The 27,051-nt window shown below is 41.3% G+C and overlaps 1 protein-coding gene across 6 annotated transcripts in view; it reads left to right on the top strand.

Moving 5' to 3' along the window:
- MAST4 (microtubule associated serine/threonine kinase family member 4) overlaps positions 1-27,051 on the top strand; it is a 933,584-nt gene that overhangs the window by 671,897 nt on the left and 234,636 nt on the right. Inside the window, exon 1 of one of the 6 annotated variants that reach the window (XM_082272238.1) lies at positions 818-1,185. The exons of the other annotated variants lie outside the window; for them this stretch is intronic. Within the exon in view, the coding sequence (XP_082128364.1) occupies positions 1,103-1,185 (83 nt within the window). The 5' untranslated portion in view covers positions 818-1,102. Of the gene's footprint in view, positions 1-817; positions 1,186-27,051 lie in introns of those variants that run through there. 6 annotated transcript variants of the gene reach the window in all.

The following is a 27,051-nucleotide window of genomic DNA, read 5'->3' as shown; positions in this document are numbered from 1 at the left end:
GTTAGAGGGACATCCTTTTTTTTTTTTTTTTTCTGCAGGGTATAAAATCCCGCGCCAATGTCTCATGAGAGTCTTGAATAGTAAACGGTCGCCATTAGGGGATATTGTGTACATTATTTACCAGCCTTTTATATTCAAACAGCTCTTCAGGGTAAGAATCAAGCAGCAATGAACGGTGCATTTTGGAGGTCTTTTTGTTTTCCCCTCAAGGAGTCGCTGGGGTTTACAATTATTTGTTTATGTAATTTACCAAACAGTTGCTGAAAGCACACATGAATGCAAACAATGGAATCAAACAGAGTTGTGTTTACAGGTTGGTATCTGTAACAAGCTAGCCGGCTGTGCCAGATTTCCCACAAGGCTGTGCTATTTAAACATTTGTTTTATTTCTATTCAGGATCCTTGACTACAAATGCTTGCTTGGCAGCATGCATGAAATGGGTTTTTAATACTCATTTCCATTTTTTTTTCTCCCCCTGCTTCATCTGACTTCTTAATTTTCCTTCTAACAGATAGAGAAGATCAAAGGTGACAGGTTTAAGTCTTGTGAAAGTCTCACGGAGCAGCTGACTGCTCGTTGCAGGGGGAGCGTCTGGTGTTTTCATATTTAGATGGGTTAAATGATTGGTGCTGTTGTTCTGCCCTCGCTCTTCCGCACGAGGATTATTTTTCACTGGAGAAATTTAATGTGAAAATCAGGTCAGAGCTGTGCTGAAAGTGATCTCTTCCTGCGTGGATGGATTACAGGAACATGCATCTCCCCCCGTGGGAGTGTGTGAATGGTATGTGCCAAAACATATGACAAGGTACCTTAGGCTGAGTCGCATACAGAGAGCTGGCTTTCAGCTGAGCTCCAAGTCCCATTCCTCTAATTGTGTGGAGTCTGGATACGCCTTATAAACAAAAGGTCATAGTGGAATTATGAGTGCGGATAGTGGGCTGTGCGGAGAACTGTGCGCTGCTCCTGACTTGCTGAGGACTGCTTGTCAGCCTGCCTTCCCAGCTCTTTAATTTTTTCTGGATTGCCGGAGTATCCTGGTTATCCTGGATTATGGAGCGGAGCATTGCCTGAACTCACATCGACTCCTTGTCACTTTTCAACATGTCCGATTCCAATTTCTGGACCATCATCTCAAATTTTACTCTGCCCCAGTTAAACAGGAACAGGCTCCGCCGCACACAGAGGTAAAAAGTCCTGAATTTTATTACAGCCCATTACATGTAGGTGCTTGTCAGAATCCGCTGTCAATACGAGCGATTGAAAAGAAAAAAAGTTTGTGTTTATAAAAGTGAGAAAAGAATTGTTTGAATTTTTTGCATCTTGTGAGATTGAATATTTACTGGAAAAAAGACACTTAGGAGTAAGTTTAAATCTGCTTTGGTTGCTGTTAGAAAGTCCAGGCGTGAATCTTTTAGAAACTTGATAAATAAAACTCTTTTTATCCTCTTGTGATTAAAAAAAAAAAAAAATACACTGTAATGGTAGGTCCTAATATATCGCTTTCTGATTAGTTATTTTTATATATTTAAATTTTTTTTCTTTAAGTTCACAGGTAGTTTTTATCATTATGTGTTTGCCTGGGCATGGACGTTTTATAGAGCTGTGCTGGGATTGCTCACTCACAAAACCTAGTGTAAACCCAAAACCAGAAATGTAATCTATTGCAGTTTACAACCCTGAAATGTGCTGGCTGCAGTAATGATCTTTCTTATGCTTTTATTTTTTATTTTATTTTCACCTGGACACCTGGTCAGTAACTCATTTTCTGTTCTGGGGTGTCTCCACTTTGGATGGAGGCGCAGTGGGGACACTTTTAAAAAGAAGCATTATCATGTTGTAACAGTAGTGTTGAGCTGGCCATGCACTAATTGATTTTCAAACAAATGTTTCGTACTAAAATTCTCATTGGTGGGGATGGATGATCCTTTAACAGTGCTTCACAAAGCATTTGCTTTAACTCCTATGCCGATTCACACTGAGACGACAGGACTTCGGGGGGCGACCTGTGAAGTCGAGTGCACCGCGACTTTGACGCGACTTGCAGGGACTTCACATAATGGAAGTCTATGCAAGTCGCTCCGAGGTCGCCCCAAAGTAGTACAGGACCTTTTTTCTAAGTCGGAGCGACTTGTGTCACTCCTATTAGAACGGGTCCTGTACTACTCAATGGACCGCGACTTGTCAGGCTGACAAGTTGCAGCAGTGTGAATGGGCTCTAAAACAAATATTAATGCCTAAACACAATTTTGCAACTCTGACACGTGTTAGTAAAACCGTACATACTGTATATCACAATTATTTTGTGCATCTAGGTGGATTATATCTTGTGATATTCATTACCACTTACCAATAAATGAAAGCCTAATTTGTCCTGAAAGAAAACAACTACTTTGTGCATCCAGGTGAATTATACCTTTTTTATTTTATTTTTTTTTCTAGGATAAATTTGGCCTTTTGTTTGGTGGTAAATGATAATGAATATCTCAAGATTTTTTACTTTTTTATTTAGCTGTATATTTCTTGCTACTACCATAACCCACAACCCAAGAACAACCCATAATACATTCTTCTGCTCCCGACGATTGCAGCGGTACCACATGTGTATGTTAGTTGTTGGTTGTACCCGTAATACAGCCCGAACCAAGAGTGCACATTTTGGTTTTCTTGTTTATATCCTACCTAGAATTTACTGACACTGATAATAATTAAAAAAAATGCTTAAAAAAAAAAAGCCCAACGTTTTTTTAAACTAACCTTTGACCTTGACCTTTGACCCTGACCTTTGACCCTTGACCGATATACAATAACCTTGGCACCGATCTAGATCAAACCTTGGTCTAGCCAGTTTTTTTTTTTTTTTTTTCCCCACACAGTTTTGTTTATTTCATTTTCCCTGAAAGGAGTGAGCGATACAATGTATCTCTCCCTTCCTTTCAGAGACAGAAAACACAGGGGGGGGGGGGCTTCACAGTGACTGACCACTGTGATAGCCAATCAGAGGCCATCACAGCAATCAGGTGGCCTGGAACCGGGAGTTCTAGATACTGATCGTTAGGGCTCCTAGTGATACAAATACGCATATATGCAGCCCCATGGAAGAAAAGCCAGCTCAGCAAGGCCACATATAACCATACTGTCTGCGGCAAAGGGTTAATATTCTGTTATGAAGGGAATGGATTTTCAATTACAATTTAAAAAATTCAACGCTGCCATTTCAAATTTTCTCACTGCTGTGGTCGAAAACAAACCTAAATTTAAACGTAAATGTTTTTGAAATTAATATTTTCGGACAAAATTCTAGTGTAGCCGTCAATAGATGCACTGACAGATTTTAATAGACTTGACTAACAAATTAAAGCTGAACTCCATCTAACACTTTTATAGCAGTTGCAGCAACATTTTGGTGTGTACCCAGTGCTGTCTAACCATGTGCCTAATAGTGCCTAATATATATATATATATATATATATATATATATATATCTATATATATATATATCTCCGCCTTCATTGTTTATACAAAAACATAATGTATAAACCACAAAAAAGTATTATTATAGAAAAATAAAAAATAAAGTGCAATCAGTGCAAAAAATGTGAATAAACAATAAGTCCTTTTTAGTATTGGTGATCCTATTCTTCCAGTGCCAGTGTATTCCAAAAAGTGGCGTTGTGCTCCCCTCCTTATGTGCCCTCACTCACCGATTTGTAATGGATTAAGGGCCTGTGTTTAGAGAGCAATCTTCCAGTGGTTAAGAATGTTTGTTTTTTTTTTTTTTTATGACTCTGGCAGGTAGGTCAAAGAACCTCATATGAGTGTAGGGAGATAGAACCAGGAGAAACCCATAGTGTAATTCCACTTTTATTGGTAAAAAAAACATATAAAAGCCGATTGCACAATTACAAAACTCTCTTCTTGCATGTGAGCATGTAGTAATGCTGTTCTGGAACTCAGAAGTCGCAGTTTGCGTTCCAAAGTGCGGATGTGACGTAACTGCTTAAGCGAGTAGACACTTCCGGTTACGTCACATCTGCTCTTTGTTATGCAAACCGTGACTTTTGACTTTTTACACCTTATAAGGAGCCTTCAAAGCAACATACACCTTATACCCTAGCAGCGTTCTTGTAAGCATATTCCACATATAACGTGGGGATCACAATATTTTAACAGTTAAAGCAAACAGTTTTTTCCTTTTGAAATAAAGGTTTTCCATAAATTAATAAAAGCTGATCATTGTAAGCACCCCTGTTAGTGTTAAATGGTTTATCTCACATCTGTCACTTTTCCTGGACAGCTTCGTCTGTTAAAGGAAATTAAAAAAATGATAGACTTACTGGCAGGATCACCAGGTTGAAAGAGAAATAAAGCCTAAAAAAGAGAAAATGCAGCCACCACATCTAAGAATTGGTGCACTGCAATGTAATACATTTTTGTTTTCGGGGTTTACATAAACATAAGGCTGTTTTCACACTGCTGCATTGCTAAAATGTGGTAAAAATGCATGTTTGCGACTTTTTTTTATAAAGTTTCTGTTGCGTTTTGCACCTGTGAAAAAAGGACACATGACTCCAAAAACGTAACCGCTTGTAATGTTTTCATGCATTTTTGCTAAGTTTTTTTATGTGTTTTCCATTGCAGGTGCGCTTTTAGTGTTTGCTTTTTTTGCTTTAAAATGCAGCTGGCAGGACTTTTAAAACTGCAACTGACCAGTGTAAAGAGCTCCATAGGATTTAATGATTATGCATTTTCCTTCTGCTTTTGGTAAGACAAAAGTGAAAGAAAAACAGATAAATGTAAAAGGGGCCCTAAATGTTTCTGCTACTAATGCAGTGAACTACACTGCTCAAAAAATTAAAGGAACACTTTGAAAACACATCAGATCTCAATGGGGAAAAATCTCATGCTGGATATCTATACTGATATGGACTGGGTAATGTGTTAGGAATGAAAGGATGCCACGTCGTTTGATTAAAATGAAATTATCATCCTACAGAGGGCTGAATTCAAAGATACCCCAAAAATCAAAGTGAAAAAATGATTCAGCAGCCTAGTCCATTTAGCTGAAATTTCATTCCAGCAACTCAAAATGGTCCTCAGTAGTTTGTATGGCCCCCCATGTGCTTGTATGCATGCCTGACAACGTCAGGGCATGCTCCTAATCCTAATAAGACGACGGATGGTGTTCTGGGGTATTTCCTCCCAGATCTGGACCAGGGCATCACTGAGCTCCTGAACAGACTGAGGTGCAACCTGGCAGCGTCTGATGAACCGAAACATAATGTCCCAGAGGCGTTCTATTGGATTTAGGTCAGGTGAGCATGGGGGTCATTCAATGGTATCAATTACTTCATCCTCCAGGAGCTAGCTGCATACTCTCGCCACATGAGGCCGGGCATTGTTGCTGGGTTCTGGCAGTGCTCATCCTCTTCCTCCTTGCACAAAAGAGCAGATACCAGTTCTGCTGATGGGTAAAGGACCTTCTACGGCCCTGTCCAGCATTCCTAGAGTAACTGCCTGTTTCCTGGAATCTCATTTATGCTCTTGACTGTGCTGGGAGACACAGCAAACCTTCTGGCAATGGCACATATTGATGTGCCATCCTGGAGGAGTTGGACTGCCTGTGCAACCTCTATGGCATCCAGGTATTGACTTATGCTACCAGTAGTGACACTGACTAGCCAAATGCAAAACAGAAAAGAGAATAGGGGGTAAAAGTTCAGTGGCCTTCACCTGTAAAAACACTTCTGTTTTGGCGGGCGTCATATTGTTGCCCATCTAGTGCACCTGTTGTTCATTTTCATTAACACCAAAGCAGCTGAAACTGATTAAGGCTTCATGTACATGGGACGTTTTAAAAAGTCCCTTGAATGTTGGAATTTAAAGGACGTTTAGAACGTCCGTTGTTTAGCGCACCCGCGTTTAGCGGGCGTTTGCGTTGAGAACCGTTTCTAGAGGTCAAAAAATCATTCCTATTTAAAATGTAAAAACGCGAGCGCTAAACGCGGGTCATCGCGTTCGGTCGCGTTTTTGCGTTTGAAACGCCAGAAAAACACACGTTCAAACGCAAATAATTGCTTTCCAAAAAACGTCACTGAACTCAACTGCCTGCAAATGACTGTGTACATGGACAGATAAGATAACATGGAGGTGGGTTCAGGGGCTTCTGAAAAAAAAACGCCCAACTGCTCCTAAACGGCCGTTTACAAGTTGCAGTGTACATGGACCCTAACAACCCCCTCTGCTACTTAACTGACCAGATCAGTATCCAAGGAGTTTAATTTAGTTGATGCTATACTCTGATTAAAAAGTGTTCCTTCAATATTTTTCAGCAGTGTATTTCCAATCTGATAAAATGTGACAGTAGGTTGATTTACTGCTCAAGGAATCATTGATGGTGAGTGGTAACATTTTCCAGTATGCAAGAGAAGGTGTCCTCATTTATAGTCTATTCCAGTGATGGCGAACCTTGGTACTCCAGATGTTTTGGAACTACAATTCCCATGATCCTCATGTACTCTGCAGTGTAGTTGAGCATCATGGGAAATGTAGTTCCAAAACATCTGGGGTGCCAAGGTTCGCCATCACTGGTCTATTCTAAGACTCCATTCAAAAGCTTTGGTCTGCAGTGGGTGGGTTCTTTTTTTTTTTTTTTTTTTGTTAACAGGCACATCTCTGACCTTTCATCCTATTCAACTCTGCCAGCATATGGAGAGCAATGAGATGGCAGAAGTTAGCCACGCACATTACAATCTGCTTGCAAATCTCCTTTAGATTTACTAATGTGTTTTTTGTGCAAATGTCCACTCAATTGGCCATACATTGAGGGCCCTCACTCTGTATAGCTTCTGGGAAATTCAAAGGACGTTGTACATTACAATTGGGTTGTAATCTGTGGGACCAACTTAACCCAACCAATTATAGATCAGGTTTTATCAAAATTGTTAAAAGAGGATACTTGGCTGCTGCAGGTAAATGAGAAGGTTTTTACAAATATCGCCTTAGAGAAAAATGTGAGCTGTATTACAGGTCTTGACAGACAAGGTGCCCAGGGCTTCAAACTCTCTTTGTTTTTATTTTTTAGAATTCTAGCCCCCATCTGTTTTTCCCCAACTCAGAAGACATTTGATGGTAATTATAGAGATAGAGAAGATATTGCAGATTTGTTCACAGATGTTCTTTAACCAATTAGAATTGCTAGTAAAAATTATAATTTTGTTTCACATTCTTGCATTGCTCAGGTGGAAGTACCAAGACTGTAAAAGTCAGAGTGTAGGCAACCCTCCATCTTCCATCTTATGCGGCAATGCTCAGGCCTCCTGGATGGGTCCCACAGGCCCCATTACAATGGGCCAGCCATTCTGCTTCAATTTTCACAAACTTGGTATATTGCACCTGCATTCCAATGAAGCTTCAGAGGACCTTTGAGTCCACATTTTGTTTCACAAAAATGTATTGGAATTTTCATGAAAGTAAAAGATACTGCGAACAGGAAGCAAGGTAGTACAGATTGAAGATCAAAGTGAGGCTTGCAAAAAGGTAAATCACAGTATGATAACAAAAGACTACAACTAAATTGGGCTACATAAGTCAGCTAAGTAGCTAGTATGAAGATCATGTAAAGCTAAAAGATAGTATTGGCCAAAATGGAGATTGCTTTTGCCTGGCGATATGAAGTGCCTTGCTGACTAGTAAAAGGGAAAAAAGGGGGGGGGGGGGCTCCATCAACTCTTGACAAGTGCCATGGCATGAAAGGTGGCTAAGGGTAAGGAAAGATATAGGTAAGGCCCATCTCAGTGTGAAGGGCTATGAATAGGATAGAGACAGAAAATGGGTGACAAAACTTGCCTGGAAAAAAGAGAGGGGGGGGGAGTGGGGGACCCAAGAGGTCCAACCAGTGGGCCACAGTAACCATACCTAATCTATTCATCGAGATAGTAGGGTGCCATCTATACTTGTCTGGGCATTGTAATTGATCCAAAGGCCCCAGACCTTAAGGAAAAGTTGTCTCCACGCTCGAGTGAGGGTTTGCTGGCAGCCAGGAATGGGTCCACATTTTGAGAAGCTGGGGGTAACTACCAAACCTGTTTGTGGCTGGCTTTATCCTTTGAGTTATGTTTATTAAATCCATGCTAGCCACAAGTCTTCTTTAAGAGTACCTAACAGCATCCTGTTTGGTCTCAGATTGCCATATGACTTGAGCATACACCAGGATTTTGATTGAATGAGTTGTAAAAATACTAGATGATTGCTTAGTTTTATTTTGATTATCTAGAATTAAGCGAACAAAGTGGCTATTCCATCTTCTATGGACATTTCCTGCAGAAAACATTGACCAGTGTAAATGTATGTTCAGGAGACAAAATATTTTTCGAGAATTGGACCCTCTGTTAGCATGAGCTGTTCTGCTGGTCTATGGACTTCTCAAGTCTCAGCAAGTTCATGGTAGCAACCTGCCGTAGATTTGTTGCTTAAAATTATGCATATTTCCGCTTACCATAGTCTGTTCAGAGGTATTGTTCTTGTATAGGTTGTTTACATTTTTTTTTTTTCTGGTGTGACAGAAATTTTATAAATCTCTCACGATAAGTTTTGAGTGTCTTGTAATGAGTAATTACAAACCTGCCTTACTCGGTAAGGAAAATCTATTGAATAGTTTGAATAGTTGCCAGTGCAATGATTGTCATTCTAAACCACTGAAATTGTTCAGCTATGTACCTTTCTCTGCTCAGGAATTTACAAGTAAACCGTAGATCAGATCTGAAGTCTGTCCAGAAAACCATCAAGATGCAGAGTTGCCCCATACTACAGGCACAGACTTGGTCTCCAAATGTTTAGAAGATGATTAAAGGGAACCTTAGAGGATAAAGTATGGGAGCTGCCATTTGTAAATGTTAGAGATTCTGAATACTGCTCTACAGAACAAACAGACAGTGCAGAGTCCACATGGGCTTTGCTGCTTAACTGCAGACAGGAACAGGAAACTTTTTTTATACAGAGAAAAGAGCAGCTACAAACATATAAACACTGCCATCTACTGGTTGATGTAGTTGTTGCATAAAATACAAATTAATGTATCTACCAGCATCATTTTAAAGACACTCTTGAAAGCTTCTGTGGTGGCATTGGCCATCTTGTTTGTTGTCACGCTCGGTGGGTAGGCATAGGCTCCTATTTATGTCCTGTATCAAATTAGATTCTACTTCATTTTACCATGCAATACCCCCACCTTGCTGATAGGTGCTGTACACTTACCCTAGGTTCACATCTGTGTTGTTTGCGTGCACACAGCAGCCTATTCATTTCAGTGGGCTGCCCACCTGTGTTTTCAGCAGAAAAAGGTGCATATACCTTTTTTAAAACGCGCCCCACACGGAAATTGCATGGTCATTTTGACCATTGCGATTTCCCTGCAGTTCCTGCACACACACTGCATTGTAGCATGCATGGGGGTGTCATTCAGAATGAATAGCAGCCCGCACATTTTCACTGAGCAGCATGTTTTCACTGTTAGTGGTTTTGGGTGCAGGAATCACTGCGATCTATACAGCCACACGCATAGGTGTGAACCAAGCCTCAAAGGCAATGTTGTTCAGTCAGGGTACCTTCTTGTTCTTGTAAATAAAGCATTGCCTAATTTCAGCATCAGAAAGTGGTTATTGGGGAGTGTGTATAAAATGATGTCCGCAGCAGAAAAGAGAAGAACTAAGTAGCATCAAAAAGAAGGTAGATATTTGTATGTTGATGAATTATACATACATTACTTCATAAGATGGCTTTTTTAGAGATGGATTAGAAGCACTCAATTTTCTTCTTCTGTTTTTGTGTACCTATGATATGATTACAGCCATGTGGGTTATTATAAATGACAATTTTAAGATCAGGTTAACTTGCAGGTTTTGTCCTATAGAAAGAGAAGAAGCAGTGTAAGCACCAATCTGAAACAGGATTGTGCCGCTCCAGATGAAGACCATCCCACCCTCAATGATCAGGTGCTGGTCCACTCCGCGATCTGAGCAATATCCAAACACCAAGAAGATGGTGACCGCACTCCAACATTGAAGGACAATCAATAAGCTTTATTCCGTAAAATGATCTCTTTACAGCATCACGGACATCATGGACAAACAGATATAAAAGGAATAGTTGACGCGTTTTGCTAACTAAATTTGCTTACTCATAACTTACGAGTAAGCAACTTTAGTTTGTGAAACGCGTCAACTATTCCTTTTATACCTGTTTGTCCATGATGTCTGTGATGCTGTAAAAAGATCTTTTTACGGAATAAAGCTTATTGGTTATCCTTCAGTGTTGGTGTGTAAGCACCAGTCTTTCATAGTAATAAACAATATTGATTGACCGAGATGAAGGGACTGAACTAAGTTTGGTTTGCAGGAGTTTGTTCAAACCCCACTGAAGTCTATTGGAGCAAACATTTTTTTTCAAGGCCAGTTTGCATGCTTTTATTAACTGGGCACTGCCATGTGGGACAGAAACTAATGCAAAGATGTTGCAGAGCAGTACCATGTATGTAATTTAGCATCAGTAGCACTACCACCGCTAAATAACAGATCCAGCAAATGGGCCAGAGATCCTTGGTGACTTAATTGATCACATGCGCTTATGACCATATTTGATCAATGACATCACTCGACACCCAGACCCTTTAGTTTACATACAGAGGCCAGCCAAGGATCCGTCATTTGTGACAGGAGTAGAGATGGGTGAATATTGCAGATAAAAATTGTTGAATGTATAGCTGGATAATTAAAATCACAAAGTGCTGGTGAAGTTATTTAATGTGACAAGATATGGTATATATATATATATATATATATATATATATATATATAGTCAATAAATACTGATAAAAAGCATAAACGGATGTGCTTACAAAATAAATAGGAAGTGAAATTAAATAGATAAAAAAGTGATGGTGGTGAGCTTTAGGTGCTTGTGTCCCAACTTCCACTAGAGGTCGCACTCACCCCTCAGCAAAGGTAACAACCCTGGCCGCAAAGGGTGAAAGCAGAAACTTCCCAGATCTGGCTCCAGTGTATCCTTACGGACAGGTGGATCCCATCTGAGTGTTTAAAAAAAACCTCATAGCGTAGTATGTAATGTTGATATTACAGAAGGGAGCAGCAGTAACTCACGGTTAAGCTGTAGTTGATCGACTCAGAACGTGTTTGCAGCGCCGGGGAGCTTCCACGTTCCACACACGGCGGACTGCAGACCGGAAGTGATGACGTATGGTACCGCCCTATGCGTTTCGTTAGACGTCCAATGACGAAACGCGTAGGGCGGTACCATACGTCAACGTCACTTCCGGTCTGCAGTCCGCCGTGTGTGGAACGCGGAAGCTCCCCGGCGCTGCAAACACGTTCTGAGTCGATCAACTACAGCTTAACCGTGAGTTACTGCTGCTCCCTTCTGTAATATCAACATTACATACTACGCTATGAGGTTTTTTCAAACACTCAGATGGGATCCACCTGTCCGTAAGGATACACTGGAGCCAGATCTGGGAAGTTTCTGCTTTCAATCTTTGCGGCCAGGATTGTTAACTTTGCTGAGGGGTGAGTGCGACCTCTAGTGGAAGTTGGGACACAAGCAGCTAAAGCTCACCACCATCACTTTTTTATCTATTTAATTTCACTTCCTATATATTTTGTAAGCACATCCATTTATGCTTTTTATCAGTATTTATTGACTATATATATATATATATATATATATATATATATATATATATATATATATAATACCATATCTTGTCACATTAAATAACTTCACCAGCACTTTGTGATTTTAATTATCCAGCTATACATTCAACAATTTTTATCTGCACGGTTTGTCTCGTAAACACATTTTTTTTGCACTGGCACTTTATTTTTGCATATATTTTAAGAAGTTACCCCACGGTCTGGATACACTGTTGGTTCTACTTTATATATAAAAGGTAGCGCCGTTTCCAACTACCTTCCCCCCATATGATACTTGACCCCTAATTCTTTAGGGATTGGTTGGTGGCTGCAACCTGTTTTTATGCAATAAAGTCTCTGAGAATTTATCCATAGCGCTGGTCTTTCTCCTCACCTGCATTTCATGGGTGAATATTGTTGGACACAGTGGCTTGTCATGACAGCAGATTATCATGTTTTACAATGATCTACATCATTGGACAACATGATTGTTTTATTTACTACTTACAGTACATTTGTTTGTGAGTAACAAGGGTTTCTATATGGCTTGTACTCAATTACCTGGGAGGGGGCAGATATTTGTGGGCCTCCATATTCTAAATGGGGCCTCCAGATTCCAATAAGTACGTACCCTCCAACTTGCCTCAGACCCCTTACATCTCTTTTGGGGAACAGGATGTGGGTATGAGGCCTGTTTTTCTTATACAAATTATCTATTTTTTCAGATCTGCCATTAGAAGATATTTAGAATGGACTGTTTAACGTAGCATTTCTTGAACAAGTTTTATGTGATGGACGGGGAAAGGAACTGAAGTTTCCTGGTGCTTTCCTGACAATTTGTTAAGGACTTTAAGTGCCAGCTACGAGAAGAGAGGCACACCCTGGATATATGCGTGTCTGGCTTGGAAACTCTGCTTTCCATATGATTACAGAGTTTGTCTCTGATACAGTTAGAAGGTCTCTGATTTATTTTTGTTACCATTCTGTTAGTATTGCTTTTACCACGGGTTGTCTGTAGACTATGAAATAATGTTTCAACAGCGTTAACATTTCTACTATATACACGACATTGATTCCAGTGGTGTTTGCTTTATACACAAGTCAATTCTGAGGACAAGCAAGTGATCACCAACAATATTCGTAGTGCCGCAGGCATTATTTGAATGGAATATGGCAGTTAATAAAAATGTTTTTTCTTCTGTACTTTGAATTTTTGAGATGCCAGCAAGAGCCAGGGTGTTCTTATGCCATCATCTACATTAGCAAGGGGTCATTCCATGCATAGTTTGTTTTGAATAGATGCCAGTGGGTTTTTGATATCTAGTTGTATAATTTCACCACTGCAACCCTTTATTGTGGAATCTTACCTCTCCCTGTGACATAAGGGAAGCCTCACTTAATGCAATGTCTGTAGAGAAATTAAACATCAGACAGGAAGAGTGAAACCATCTCTTAAAGATACATGGACTCCAGAGGAAAATGCTAGTTGCCTAGCTGTGTCGCAGACCCAGAACAAGCATTCTGTAAATGAGTGCCTGAGAAGTGTCCGAATTCCTTGTCTCTATACTTGTTCCAGGTCAGTGAATTTGAAGCTTTGAAACCAAAGCATCAGCATGACAGGGAATATTCTCAGAAGGAAAGATCAGCAATAGCAGCCTTCATGATTTTAACATTACGGAGTCCCTGAAAATGCTATGACAGCTGGGTGGATTTGGGAATCTGAGATTTATGCCAACAATATATCAGACTTGTATAAAGTACTCAAAATTTCTACTTGAGTAAAAGTACAAGTGCTCGATCAAAAAGTGACTTGAGTAGAAGTGGAAGTGCTCGCAGAAAAAGTTACTTAAGTAGAAGTACTGAAGTATTCAACATTTTTTTTACTTAAGTATTGCAAGTAGTTTTTTCAAAAAAATTGCTACTTAAGTACTAAAAGTAAAAAGTACCAGTAGTTTTGAAAAAAAATTTCTACTCAAGTACTGAAAGTAGAAGTACAAGTACTGTGTTATGTAGTTATTAACGAAAGAAGTCAAAAGTTTGAACATCATATTGTTTTTTATTATTTCAAATGATTTATTCAAATGATTAACCTGTGTTTGTTAGTAGTTTCTTGATGCACTTTAAGCGCTGTAGCACCATTTATTTGTTTGTTTCATATTTTCTTTTTATTGGAAAGATTTGGTATAGCAGCTTTTATTATACACAGCCTTTATTTTCGTATGCGCTGATTTACAAATGACATTATACACATTTTTTGAGCTTTATGCAACCTGCCATCTACTGTTCTGGCAGTGGTAATTTTTTTAAAAGTAACGAGTAACTATGCAGCACAAAAAAAAAATACTTGAGTAGAAGTATCGAAATCATCGAAAAAATGTAGTGAAGTAAAAGTAGAAGTAGGAGAAAAAAATTATACTCTAGGAAAGTACAGATACCGCATTTCGGTACTTAAGTACAGTACTTAAGTAGTTCTACTTCGTTACTATACATCTCTGCAATATATCTATTACAAAGTTTCAAAATCTCTAGATTTGGATGTACAAAGGAGAAACAGTCAGAAGAGAAAGTCTAGATGATGTCTGTACAGTACACAGACTCACTGAAGTGTATCTCTAGGCAAGCGTTTTTTTTTCTGGTTTTTGGTAGAGTGGTGGGAGAAGGTGGTAGATAGACCCTCTGTAAAATTCTCATTACTGTCTGTGTCCTCATTTGGTATATTTGCCCCTCTGTTGACCATTGTCACCGAGAAAGAAAGTGAAAGACCTTTTGATATTTTTGGGCTGCATTCCCACATGTGGCAGATAGGTGTTTAGAAACACATGGTTGATGTATGTTTCTGCTGCCACCCCCCCCCCCCCCGACCACCTACCAGCAAGTTAATGTGGCCAGTGAATTTGTTTGTATATATTGCCATGGCAAACAGTGGTGGCTGGTGCTCAAAATTTTTTTGGGGGGGGCGCAAACAGAAAAATGTAATAGGCATTGCTTTGCGGCAAACAACGCTGTAAAAAAATTACGTGGTCTGAGGTCACAAAAGTGTGAATGGGCCTTCAGTAATTAAGGTATAGTGTGCCCCTTTACAATGCAGAGAGACCAGCGTGCCCCTTTACAATGCACAGAGACCAGCGTGCCCCCTTTCAATGCACAGAGACCAGCGTGCCCCCTTTCAATGCACAGAGACCAGCGTGCCCCCTTTCAATGCACAGAGACCAGCGTGCCCCCTTTCAATGCACAGAGACCAGCGTGCCCCCTTTCAATGCACAGAGACCAGCGTGCCCCCTTTCAATGCACAGAGACCAGCGTGCCCCCTTTCAATGCACAGAGACCAGCGTGCCCCCTTTCAATGCAGAGATGCCGGCATGCCCCCTTTCAATGCAGAGATGCCAGCGTGCCCCCTTTCAAATCAGAGAGACCAGCGTGCCCCCTTTCAATGCAGAGAGACCAGCATGCCCCCTTTCAATGCACAGTGACCAGCGTGCCCCCTTCAATGCAGTGACCAGCGTACATGCCCCCTTAAATGCAGTAACCAGCGTACATGCCCCCTTCAATGCAGAGATTAGCGTGCGTGCCCCCTTCAATGCAGTGACCAGCATACATTCCCCCAATGCAGAGATCAGCGTGCGTGTCCCCTTCAGTGCAGTGACCAGCATACATTCCCCCAATGCAGAGATCAGCGTCCATGCCCCCTTACTTACCTGGAGCAGCAGCGGCGGCTTCTCCTCATTCCCCCGGCGGCGGCTTCTCCTCAGTCCCGACGGCGCGTCTCCTCCAGTCCTCCCGCTCCCGCCTCCTCCTCGGCCAATGGCATGGGATTTGCCTTGCGGCCAATCAGGAAGCGCGTATCGGACGCACTTCCTGATTGGCCAGGAGGAGGATCGGTGTGACAATAGCGAATTTTCATTCGCTATTGTCACACAATAGGTGGGCTTGGGGCGCACTGCTCTGCGCCCTGGCTCCACCCTTTGCATCACCCTATAAGAGCCTCTGGCTCTAATCAGGTGATTTAAAAAAAAAAAACCCATTAAGCTCCATGCGTCCGGCGCCCCTGCATGCAGATTAGGGGTCGGACGCATGGATGAGGGGGCGGCGCCCCTGCGCCCTCAATTCACCGGCCACCACTCATGGCAAATGTTATACAGTATATAGATTTAGGTAGGTGGTACTGCTTGCTGGCCACATCCTATTCAAAACAATGGGATCAATGCACATAGTTGTGGCACAGACCGGCAGTATTTCTGTGTGAAATTTCCCTTGGTGATCAAAAGAACAGTCATTCATTCAGATGGTTGCATATCGCCTCCTGAACGCCTCTCAAGAGGAGAGTAGAAATGTTCCAATGGGACATCTGTTCTGGGTACAGCTGCCTAAGGGGTGTAATCTCTTCACTTTGGGAGTTTTCCTTTAACTTCCTGCTGCATCTCTGGGATGTGAAAGGGAATTTACACAATTGTAATGTATTGACCGCAAAATAATAACCAGGCAGGGGTATTAACTCTTCTGTACTCTGTCAAAAACGAAAAAAATGTTTTTGCTATATATACACTTTAGGCCTCATGCACACTGGGTGTTTAGCTGGGTGTATAAGAATATGGATTTTAGCTGCAGGTAGAGGGTCGATGAAAGGCTGACAGTTGCTGGATGGGGGTTGGAGCAGTGCAAACTTTCAGGGCACATGCCCAGGAATGAATAGCCGGGGGGCAGACTACATGCATCAGGGCTAAACGCCCAATGTGCATGGGGCCTATATGAAGCCTGTTGTTGGGAGTGTATTTTCAGAATGTCTAATTACTCTCTTGTCATTTGACAATCCCATTTCAAACAAATGTAAAATATAAATGTATGTGTTAATGTTCAGTATAGGAATCCACAAGAACTTGTCATATTACAGGTACAGAACACATATGCCGACTGAACGTTACACCCAATATTTTTCTAACACTCCAGTTGATAATGTGATTAATATGGAATACGCCTCGGTATCCTGGAAGAAAATTAATCATAAATTGCACATTTGTATATGCTTGTATGCTGTAGGCTTCACCTGACATTTATCAAGGGAGTTTATAAGGCAGTAGCCAGGGCCAGCCCCCCCCCCCTTCACATTACCCCAACTCCCCGACCGTATGTCAATACCATAGCACACATCGCTTTCTCAGGCTTCTGTCACACTCCGTTCTTAAAGGAGAGCTCTGGTCAGAATAAACCAGTGCTCCTTCACAGTAAGGCCTCATGCACACAGGGCGTTTGAAAAAAATGAGTTGTAAAGCCAGTTCTGCGCCAGGAAAAAGCAGCTGTAAAAACGTGTTTTTAGAAGCATTTAATATTGGCGTTAATGCACGTCTTAGCCATGTTTAGCAGCGATAGTGTTCAGCAGCCTTTCTATGCCCTCTTCTATTTTCTAACCTTAAATCTAACTACTACAGCTTAAAAAAAAAACGTGTGGCGTGGCCTAACGCTTTATGCAGCCTTTAGCAGCGTCAGGTGTTTTTATAGCTTAACGCTGCCGCTCCAGAACGCACAGCCCTGGGTAATTTTTTACAGCTTGAAAACGCATTTGCCACTTACAGCTCCTAAAAACCTGTGTGTATATGAGGCCATAGAATAACATGGAGGGGCGTTTTTAAGCTGCAAAAAATAAAAAGTCTGACGGCCTAAAAGTTAGCTGTGGTAAGATGCTAATTGTTGATGAGGAAAAATGAGATAAGCTGAAGTAGGTACTTGTTTTTTTTTTTCCCTCTTAAAGCGGAGTTCCACCCTAAAATAAAACTTGCCTCCATCTTCATGCCCGGGGTCACCTGAAAAACAAATGGATAATCGCAATTTTTTTTTTTTTTTTTACTTACCTGGTTTAGAAGAAAATATACTTACCTTACTTCCTCTTCCTCCCATCGGCGGCCACGGCGATTCGTCACTTCCTGGCTTGCAATGATTCCTGGGAGCTGAACGTCATCGCTCCCAGGAATCAAGGAGCCTGCACCGGCCCCGACGTCAGTTCCGGTGCAGGCGCCATCATACCTTGCTAAACAGCTTCTGGGCATGCCCAGAAGCTGTGCAGGGATGACGCTGCGACACTGGAAGTGACGGCGGGGCCGGTGCAGTGCATCGTGGGACCGAAGAAGACGGAGGAGGACGCAGAAGAGGATCGCGCTGGCTTCAAGCTGCCTACACCTGAGATGGCAGCGCTGGACAATACATTGTGGAATGTACTAGCCCTGACTGTCCCGGGGGTATTTTTATTAAAAGTATTCCCAGGGTGGAACTCCGCTTTAAACTTATCAATGCATAAAAGTAGATACAGAACCTTTCTGTAAGCTTGTTTGTGAATGAATGTTGGTTTCCAGTGAGTTCTTCTTCACCTTTCTTGTAGGTTCTGGATCCAAACATTTAGGCCTCATGCACATAGGACTTTTCAAAAACACCAGTGCTGCTGCCAGGAAAAATTAACTGTAAAAATGTGCTTTTAGCCGTGTTTTTGACTAGTGTTTATGTGCAATTTTTTGTCTTGAGCAATTTTGGGCGTTTTTATACATTAAAAACACTCCCCTATAATGTAAAAACATCTAAAAACCCCAACAGCGGACTTAACGCCACTAAAAGCTTGTTACAGCATTTAGGCGCGTTTTTTGCCATTTTGTGTTTACAGCTCAACAACCTCTGCTCCTGGACGCACAGGCTGTCGTTTTTTTTCTTTTTCTACTGCCCCTAAACGCTTATGCCTCCAAACGCCTCTGAAAGTTTGTGTGCATGGACACTTATGCTGGCCATACACTAGCCGAAATATCGGACTAACTCCTTTTCGAAAAATGAAAACTCAGCCGTGAGAGCAGACAATCGTGCCATCATGTAATGACCGAATTTTGAAAGATAAATCGTTCAATGGACATAAATTAATTCAGTTTGTCACATATACCTAGTGCAAACAGGTAGGCCGAGAAACACATTAACCTTTCTATTTATCGTTCATTTATCGTTCGGCAGGCAGATTTTCAAAACTGTTCCTTCAATTTTTCGGCTCTGAAAAGTTGAAAGCTACTTTCTATTTGTGCCCATTAACTGGACAAAAAACAGACGATCGGACAAAATGACAGATTTTCGAAGGTTTTTTCGGCAGGTGTATGGCCAGCATTAGGCTAACATGGAGGGGCGTTTAGAGGCAGTAAAAAAAAAAAAAGTCAGACTCCCCTAACAGCAGCTAAAAAAAAACATCCTGTGAACATGAGCCCTTACGCCCAGATGGTTTTATTACATTTATTAACACGAGGACTGCATTACAATCACTTTGTTGCATTTTGATTCTTTTAATTTTTATTGTTTTCTGCTTTTAATCTGCAAGAAACTAAGGTAGAACTCCAGGCAAAAAACATTGTCAGTATTTTAGTTATGTGGCCTATGTATATGTCCTACCTTACTCCTATGAGCACATTTCTTACTACTATAGGAAACATGTCTACTGATGATCTACTTCCTTATTCATCTCTCCTCTCGCAGCCTGTTTTTGGACGGCAAAGGACAGCAGCTTACTAATAAGGTCCTCCCTGGGTTCACACTCCTGTAAGCCTTTTTCACCGTTAGACCGATAAACACTGTGCATCCAATAAAGCCTTGATGGGCTAATACCATGCCCCCCCCCCTTTATTGTATGTGTTGCTGTGAAGAGAATTAGGCAAGGGTGATATATCAACAGATTCAGGTGCAAATGCCCATTTTTTTGGAAGGATACATCTATGTAAGTCAGCCCATAGACGGATCAGAATTTTTGGTTAAACCAGAGGGCTGAATGAAAAAGAATGACCCAATTCCCCCATCCCAATTCACCTTGCATAATCTATTGTATTCTGACAGCAGGGAGGCATCCCTACAGTCAGGGTACACCGATCAGCACTGCCAGCTATAGCCCCACATTTTCCATCTCACCTACAAACTCCCATGCAAGGATTGAATTTGAATGGTGACCACATCAGTGTTACAGATGTGCCCTCACCTTCAACATAGGACCTCTATGCTAATCTAGGTCACCAGCGCATTGCCCACAGCCTCAGGGGTATCTGGATAGGCACAAGGACTTTCCACTCTTCTTCCAAATATTGAAGGTCTATATCTCTTTAGGAGGCCCACGCAAGCTTAACCAATATAACTAAATATAAAACTAAGCTTCATCTGTAATGTTGTGACCCCCCCCCCCTCAACGTTACCCCTCAACATGTACATTTTGGACTGCCTATGCTGGTCCCTGCATATCCTCATATGCATTTTCTTTGCTTTAACCATAATCAGATCTTTCCTTTTTACTAAAGCTGCATGATTATTTGTAAAAAAAATTGCGATCTTTTTGTGTAGAAGATATTACGCCAAGAATCGTGATCTTTATTCTAAGCAAAAATATTGTGATTCTCATTTTATTCAGAATCGTGCAGCTCTACTTTTTACTCCCCATATAACTCAGGTTCCTCCCTCCTCATCTGACCTTATTGTTCACATAACCATTAAATACGCTAACGGCAGCCTGGAGCAGTCCTTCAGGCTATAGTTTGCCTCAGTAGAACTATACAAGTAAACATTTACGCCCCCTTCACATATGGTTAAACTATTGGTTTCCTGCACACACAGTAAGGTGCGTTGCCGTAAAGTGTGTTTCCACGTTTGATGAGAGAAAGCAAAACCCTCTGGGTGATATACAGTATGAGCATTGCAAGGATTTTAACAAACTTTGTAATAGGTTCATACCTTAATGTGCTTTGAAGACAAAGTAGTTTGTTCCATTATGTCCAAGTTTATTCCTTAATGGGAGGGAATGGTTCACTATAACCAACTGGTGCATTTTTAGTGTTCTACCGGGGAAAGTTGCAGTGTCTGCAAAACTTTAGAAATATTTAACCCTTATGAATTGTCTCTCAAAAAATCTAATTCCTATTGCAGAGGATGCCTGAAATGTTACTTGTATCGTAGTGCAGCCATCTGAGAAAATCAGTGAGTAGGAAATTACATTTTTGGGGGTGTTCTATACACCAAGTATGCACAAAACATGTAACTGTAAAACAACATTAAATTACAAAATGGCTTGTATAGCAACTTTACACTCTATATTATTTTTACATAAGTGTAGTTCCCCTTTAACACAAACCATTAATTTGGAATGCATGGCAATGAAAAAAAATGTAAACCTGCACCTTAAAAATGAAAAAAAAAAGAGTTCTGTGCATTTTGGTAACCTGTTAAGCATGCTATAACATGTCATATGGATGCTCCAAAACGCATCGCAAGCACACCGGTGACGTCTACACGTGAGGCGTTGCTTTCCAGCCTGTCTTCCAGCCCTCGCCCTCAGCTCTCCTCCATCTACATCCAGTCAGCTAGGACAGCCCCACAAGTGGCAGAGACGACGTCCAACGGTTCCTTATCCTTACATGGACTTGTGCAGGCCTCATCCACAGGACGTTTTTTCAGATGTGCCAGTATTTAGCCTTCACGATGTGACTTTACTCTTCATATTTGAAAATTAATGTTTTACAGTCTCCACTGCAATGCTGCCAGCTTCCCTGCTCTCCCCGCTGGCTGCTGTGGGGGATGTTTCATGATGAATGAATGAACACAGTGAGTGATCTGTACCGTTCGATCGTGTGTTCATTCTTAACTGAAGCATAGTGAACTGTGTTTACTATGTTTGAGTTTGTAAATGAACAAGAAGCCACTCAGCAAAGAGCACTTCCCATTCATTCACTGTCCAGTGCAACTGAGGCTGCAAAAAAAGGGACTGGGGAAGCTCTGTCCCAGTTCTCTTTCTCTTTGTTTGATATTTCACCAAAGCTCGCCCAACAGGGCTCCTAAAAAAATAGTGAAAAATAATTTTGTAAAAAATAATAAAAATAAAAACTACCGACACCGTCCACTGCCCTACTGACACCATCCACTACCCTACTGGCACCAATCTCTGCTCTACTGACACCATCCACTGCCCTACTGACACCAATCTCTGCTCTACTGACACCATCCACTGCCCTACTGACACCAATCTCTTCTCTACTGACACCATCCACTGCCCTACTGACACCAATCGCTGCTCTACTGACACAGTCCACTGCCCTACTGCACCAATATCTGCTCTACTGACACTGTCCACTGCCCTACTGACACCAATCTCTGCTCTACTGACACTGTCCACTGCCCTACTGACACCAATCTCTGCTCTACTGACACCGTCCACTGCTCTGCTGATATACACGTGTGTTTGTGCTCTGGGGTGCACACCCTAATGCACTAGGCTGTGCACCAGTGCATGTGATACACCTACCTTCTTTGGCGTACTACAATGGAAGTACGTAATACAGACAGAATATAAACCTGTTTGAGATATAGAGAACCTCCTGTTGATCACACTCCAGTGTGTTACCCTCCTGCCTTCCCCAACCCTTGTTTCTGCTATTCAGCATTTAAAGAAAAAATAAATAAAAAGAAGCTACGTAAAGGGTAGAAACCGCCATCCACGGGTCCAGTGAATTGTTTTGTTTTAGGTAATTGGATTAATCACAGATACCATTTATAGCTGTGGGGAACACATCTAATCTTTTAATTAAAACTCAATCTTTTCAATCTTGTTTATCCTACAGCTTCTGGGTCACTTATGGCTGCCTTTCAGCCGACCGTCAACAGACGAAAGAGAAATCTCACGTACCAATCACATCTTTCCATCACCAATTACACTGCTTTTTTCCCTGGCTATGTCATGAGATAAGCAATGACTCCAGGTGAAGAAAAGGCGACGCCATGTGGAGCTGCCACATTGTAGGGTTTTTAAAGAAGAAGACCTCGCAAAATTAAGCGATAAAGTGCTTTTTATGGGTGCACCATTTGTAAGGAAAACATAGTGAATGAATCTTCTCTGCATGTTGAAAGCAGACTAGCTATGTATAGTCACACTAGATACATATAATGCAGTCTGACCCCTCCACAAAATAAATTCATTAGCATATTGCGCTCATCTGCTGGGAATTTTTAACCTTGTGCGTGGCTGCTGCCGCAGTTCATCAGAGGGAAAGATTAGAACGTTGTTGGTTTGCCAGTGATTTATCCTTTAATACTCACACAAAGCCAGTTTTGCTTTGGTGCCCTTTGTATTGTTTTTATTTTTGGAATATATGTTTATGTGACTGTCATATGAAGATTTAGGTTAATTGCCTTAAGCTCTCCAGCCATTTATTCAGTTAACAGATTAAAGTAGCTGCCTGACTCTTTATAATGATATAATTGATGTGATTTCAGCTTCAACTTACATGTGATTGCAAGGCTCAAACTTCAATTTAAAGCAGAACTTCATCTAAAAGGGGAAGCCTGCTTTTCTGCCTCCCCTCCTCTACAACTTTTGGCATATTACATTTTTTTAGGGAAAGAGGGTACTTAGTTTTTCACCTAGGCGATCCGAGCAGAAGTTCAGCCCTTCTTTCTCAGCCCACAGCCTCTTGGGACACTTCACAAGCCCCAGAAGGCTCCTGGACCATTCACAGGTTCACAATCAGCTTCCCACACTAAAGATGGCAACACCGAGGACCTGGAGATTGGTGAAGAGCTAGCTCAGATGAGGACGACGTTGGATCCATGGACAGGTGGTTCAGACCCTGGGATAAGTAAATATTAAAGCAATGTAAGTAAATGGGCCACATTTGTGGGATCCCCGTGGAAGCTGGAATTACTGTAGTAGGTACTTCTATTACAGTGATTGCCATTGCCTACCAGATCCCACCATTTAAAAGAACACTCAGTGAATGCAAATTGTGCTCTGATTGGCCAAGGTGGAGATTGTGATGTCACTGCCCCACCTCTTCACCTTGTTTAATAACAGAACACTTTGCATTCATTGAGAAAGTGCATAGTGCTCCCAAAATGGCATCTATACTGAGCAAGTGAGCGACCTCCCTTGTTTGCAATAAAGAAGGGCAGCCACTCAGCACAGGAAACGCAAATGTTTAGCTCTTAGGTCAAAAAGCGAACTACAGCGCTTGCTGAAAACAGGGTCATGTTAGCAAGGAAATTTTAGTATCTTGTAAAAAATATATATAATGTGCCCCAATATTTAAATTAGTGGCTGCATAAATCAAATAAATACAATAATGTTCAAAAGCAGACAGATAATATAACATGACTAATCACATATAGTAAAGTCCAATGAAATTTTAGGTGACTATAGTGCTCAAAGTAATTAAGAGTCCTTTGTGACTCTATGATTCAATGATTCAAAGGTGCAAGTGCTTAAGCATGGGTGTCCATAAATTCTGTGACATCAATCCGTTTCGGTGTGATTTGTGGGTAGATGAAATCACTTACCAGAACCAATGGGTCCTATATGCCTTACAGCATTAGGACCATTCGCGCTTTTTTGCCCCCTGGGCTGGGATGGATTCCCCTTTAAGTTCCTATGGGCTGGTAACAGGCTTCTCCTCACACCGAGATATGGGCCAATTGCAAAGGAAAAAGAAGCTCCAGATGGTGTAGTATCAACAAATTAGTTTATTACCCACAATGGTAGGTTTTAAAAGCAGGAAAATTGTACAAGTAAAAAGCAGTGGTGGTCGGCTGGTGCGGGCTGCGCATCCTCTGCGCAGAGTGGCGAGCAGGGGTTCCGGCTTGCTTTCCACCTGACGTACCGTAATGACGCTATGCGTTCCAAACTGGCGCGTTTCGTCACTTCCTGTGACGTCCACCATTTAAAAGAACACTCAGTGAATGCAAATTGTGCTCTGATTGGCCAAGGTGGAGATTGTGATGTCACTGCCCCACCTCTTCACCTTGTTTAATAAAAGAACACTTTGCATTTATTGAGAGAGTGCATAGTGCTCCAAAAATGGCATCTATACTGAGCAAGTGAGCGACCTCCCTTGTTTGCAATACAGAAGGGCAGCCACTCAGCACAGGACCTGAAAGCTATCCATAAACACTGTAGTAGAGGTGCCTACTACAGAGATTTCCATTGGGATCCCGTAGGTATAGCACATACATGCTTGCTTTTGTTCAAGATGAATTAGGTATGACAGTAAAAACTGCCATACCCAGACTTCTGCTTTAGCAAGTCCTGTGTATTTCTAAATGAATCTTGGTGTGCTTTGTGTATTTCTTCCAGATCTGTACGGTAATCTAGTGTGAAACTTTGCCTCTGTTCAAGGGCTTCCTGTAGAAAAGACCAGTTATTTCTGCTCTCTCCTCTTGTGCAATGTTACTGGTCTTGTAAAGCTCCCCTCCCCTTCTGTAGTTTTCTGCAGGCAGCCTGTATTTGTTGGACCTGCTGGGTCCTTCCCATAGCTCTGCTTTGTGCAGCACAGTGATGATGTCACTGCTACTTTTGCAAAGTAATTTCTAGGTTTGCAGTGATATTTGGTACACTTTTGTGGCTGTTGCTGGATATATGTTTTTGTGACCTGAGTTTTGCTGCCAGTTTAGGACCAAGAGCTTAGCAGCCACATGACTGCTGATTGCTAATTTATCGGTCTTCATTGAGCACAGAGCGATGACCGTCAGTCACTGGCTCTCTGCTTACTTACTGGAGTTCTGGGCTGTGCAGTGGGGCAGGGGAGCAGCTGGCTCAGTGTGCTTGGAGGCTGAGCCAGCTGCCTGTCAGGCATTCTGGAGCATCCCAACATTATTGTTGGGATCCCTGCAGAGCCTGGACCAGGTGAATCTGGGTTACAGGAGTGCAGAAAATAAGTGTGCTCCTGTGACCAAACTTTGTCCATACTTCTTTTTATACAACCTTAATTTTCTTTGTTTTTTTTTTTTTTTCCCTATACAACTTCAGAACTCCACTTTCCACTTGCCATGCTGAGTAGGAGAAGTTTTTTTTTTCTCAGCATATTTGACAAATGAGAGTAGTAAAATGCAATGAATGTGTGTGTATTCAGCTATAAAGATTCTTAAGCAATCTTCTCCCTCTTACTGTGCACTCTACTGCTTCCACCTCTACTGAACCGAGGATATCTCTATGTGTGTATATATATATATATATATATATATATATATATATATATATATATATATATATATATAGGAGTTGTAAGAAATATGCAATGACATTTCTTTAAGGGAAAATCTAAAGCCGAACTCCAGGAAAAAAAAAATCATAATCTCGGTATTTACATAATGTGGCATATTTATGTCTTACCTTACTGTGCAGATATGTGACAGGGCAGTCATTCCATATAGGATTTTAAAAGGAATTATGGTCTTCAAGAAGGATATGATCGTCAATGTGTATGTGGAGGATTGGTGTTTTCTGAGCAAAAAGTGGTCCTTTAGCAAAAGGGATCCATAATTGTGATGTCATCAAACCTAGTGTCATGGCCTTGGTGTTGTCAGTGGGTGCGCATCAGTGAACAGAAAAGGAATACCCAGAAGTTTGTGATAGTGGTACAACAGCACCAGTTTCATGGCTCATGTTGGATTTTTAGAAGTACCAAAATAATAGAGGGCAAAAGTAATAGCAGTGGGTAGCTAGGTTTTGCATTCAGTATGTATTAAATCGCCTGCTTTTCACTCTGATTAGATTTTACATTTCTGTTGTGTTGTAACAAACATTAAAATAAAATTCTCATTTTGGCAGTTAGGGATATCATTGTAAATATTTTGCAGCAAGACTCATTTTTGTTTGCTGGTAAAGTTCTGAAGATGCCACGTTCCATGTGCTGAAAGTTTGGATGTTGGGCCTATCGGTGCCCCAGTGTCTTTCATCTCTCTGCTTGAGGAGTTGGCCTTATGACATCGTACACCAGTACATTTGCTTCATGCTTGTCTCTTCGGTTCCTCAGACACTCTGATAACAACTCAAGAGACAGGTTTTCTGTTTGCTTATCTGTTCAATTAGCAATTTAATTTCCTCCCAAAGTAAGGTCCAGGCAGAGCAAAAGAAGACGAAGAGAAAACACAGCAATATAATGAATATCCGCTAAATCTCGGGACCAGCGACAATGCTTGAAACCACTATTTTGTTTTGTTGTTTTAAAGTGGACATGTCATCTTTGGCCATTGTTACCCCCCCCCCCCCCCCCGGCTAATATTTGTGTATAACATCTGGTGCTGAAATTCATTTGGTTGTTCTAATAAACTAACAAGATGAAGATTGGTTCAGCCATCTTACTGGCTTCCTTAACTCTCTGTAGGAAACTAGTATTGAAAAAAAACTATACTGATTTACTGAATGAGGCAATCCAAAGAACAATGGTAATATGGTACCTGTAGTCTACTCTTTTAAAGTGCATATTGTAGCTTACCAGTCCTATGACATGGTGGCTGCATTTGTTTTTTTTCCCCTGGTGATCCTGCCAGTAACACATTTCCGGTCCTAGGATGACAACGTTCACCCATTTGGGT

This window comes from Pelophylax lessonae, assembly GCF_965119305.1.
Source record: "Pelophylax lessonae genome assembly, chromosome: 1".
NCBI lineage: Eukaryota > Metazoa > Chordata > Amphibia > Anura > Ranidae > Pelophylax > Pelophylax lessonae.
Note: the sequence above shows the minus strand (reverse complement) of the source record. Positions and strands in the feature narration are given on the sequence as shown.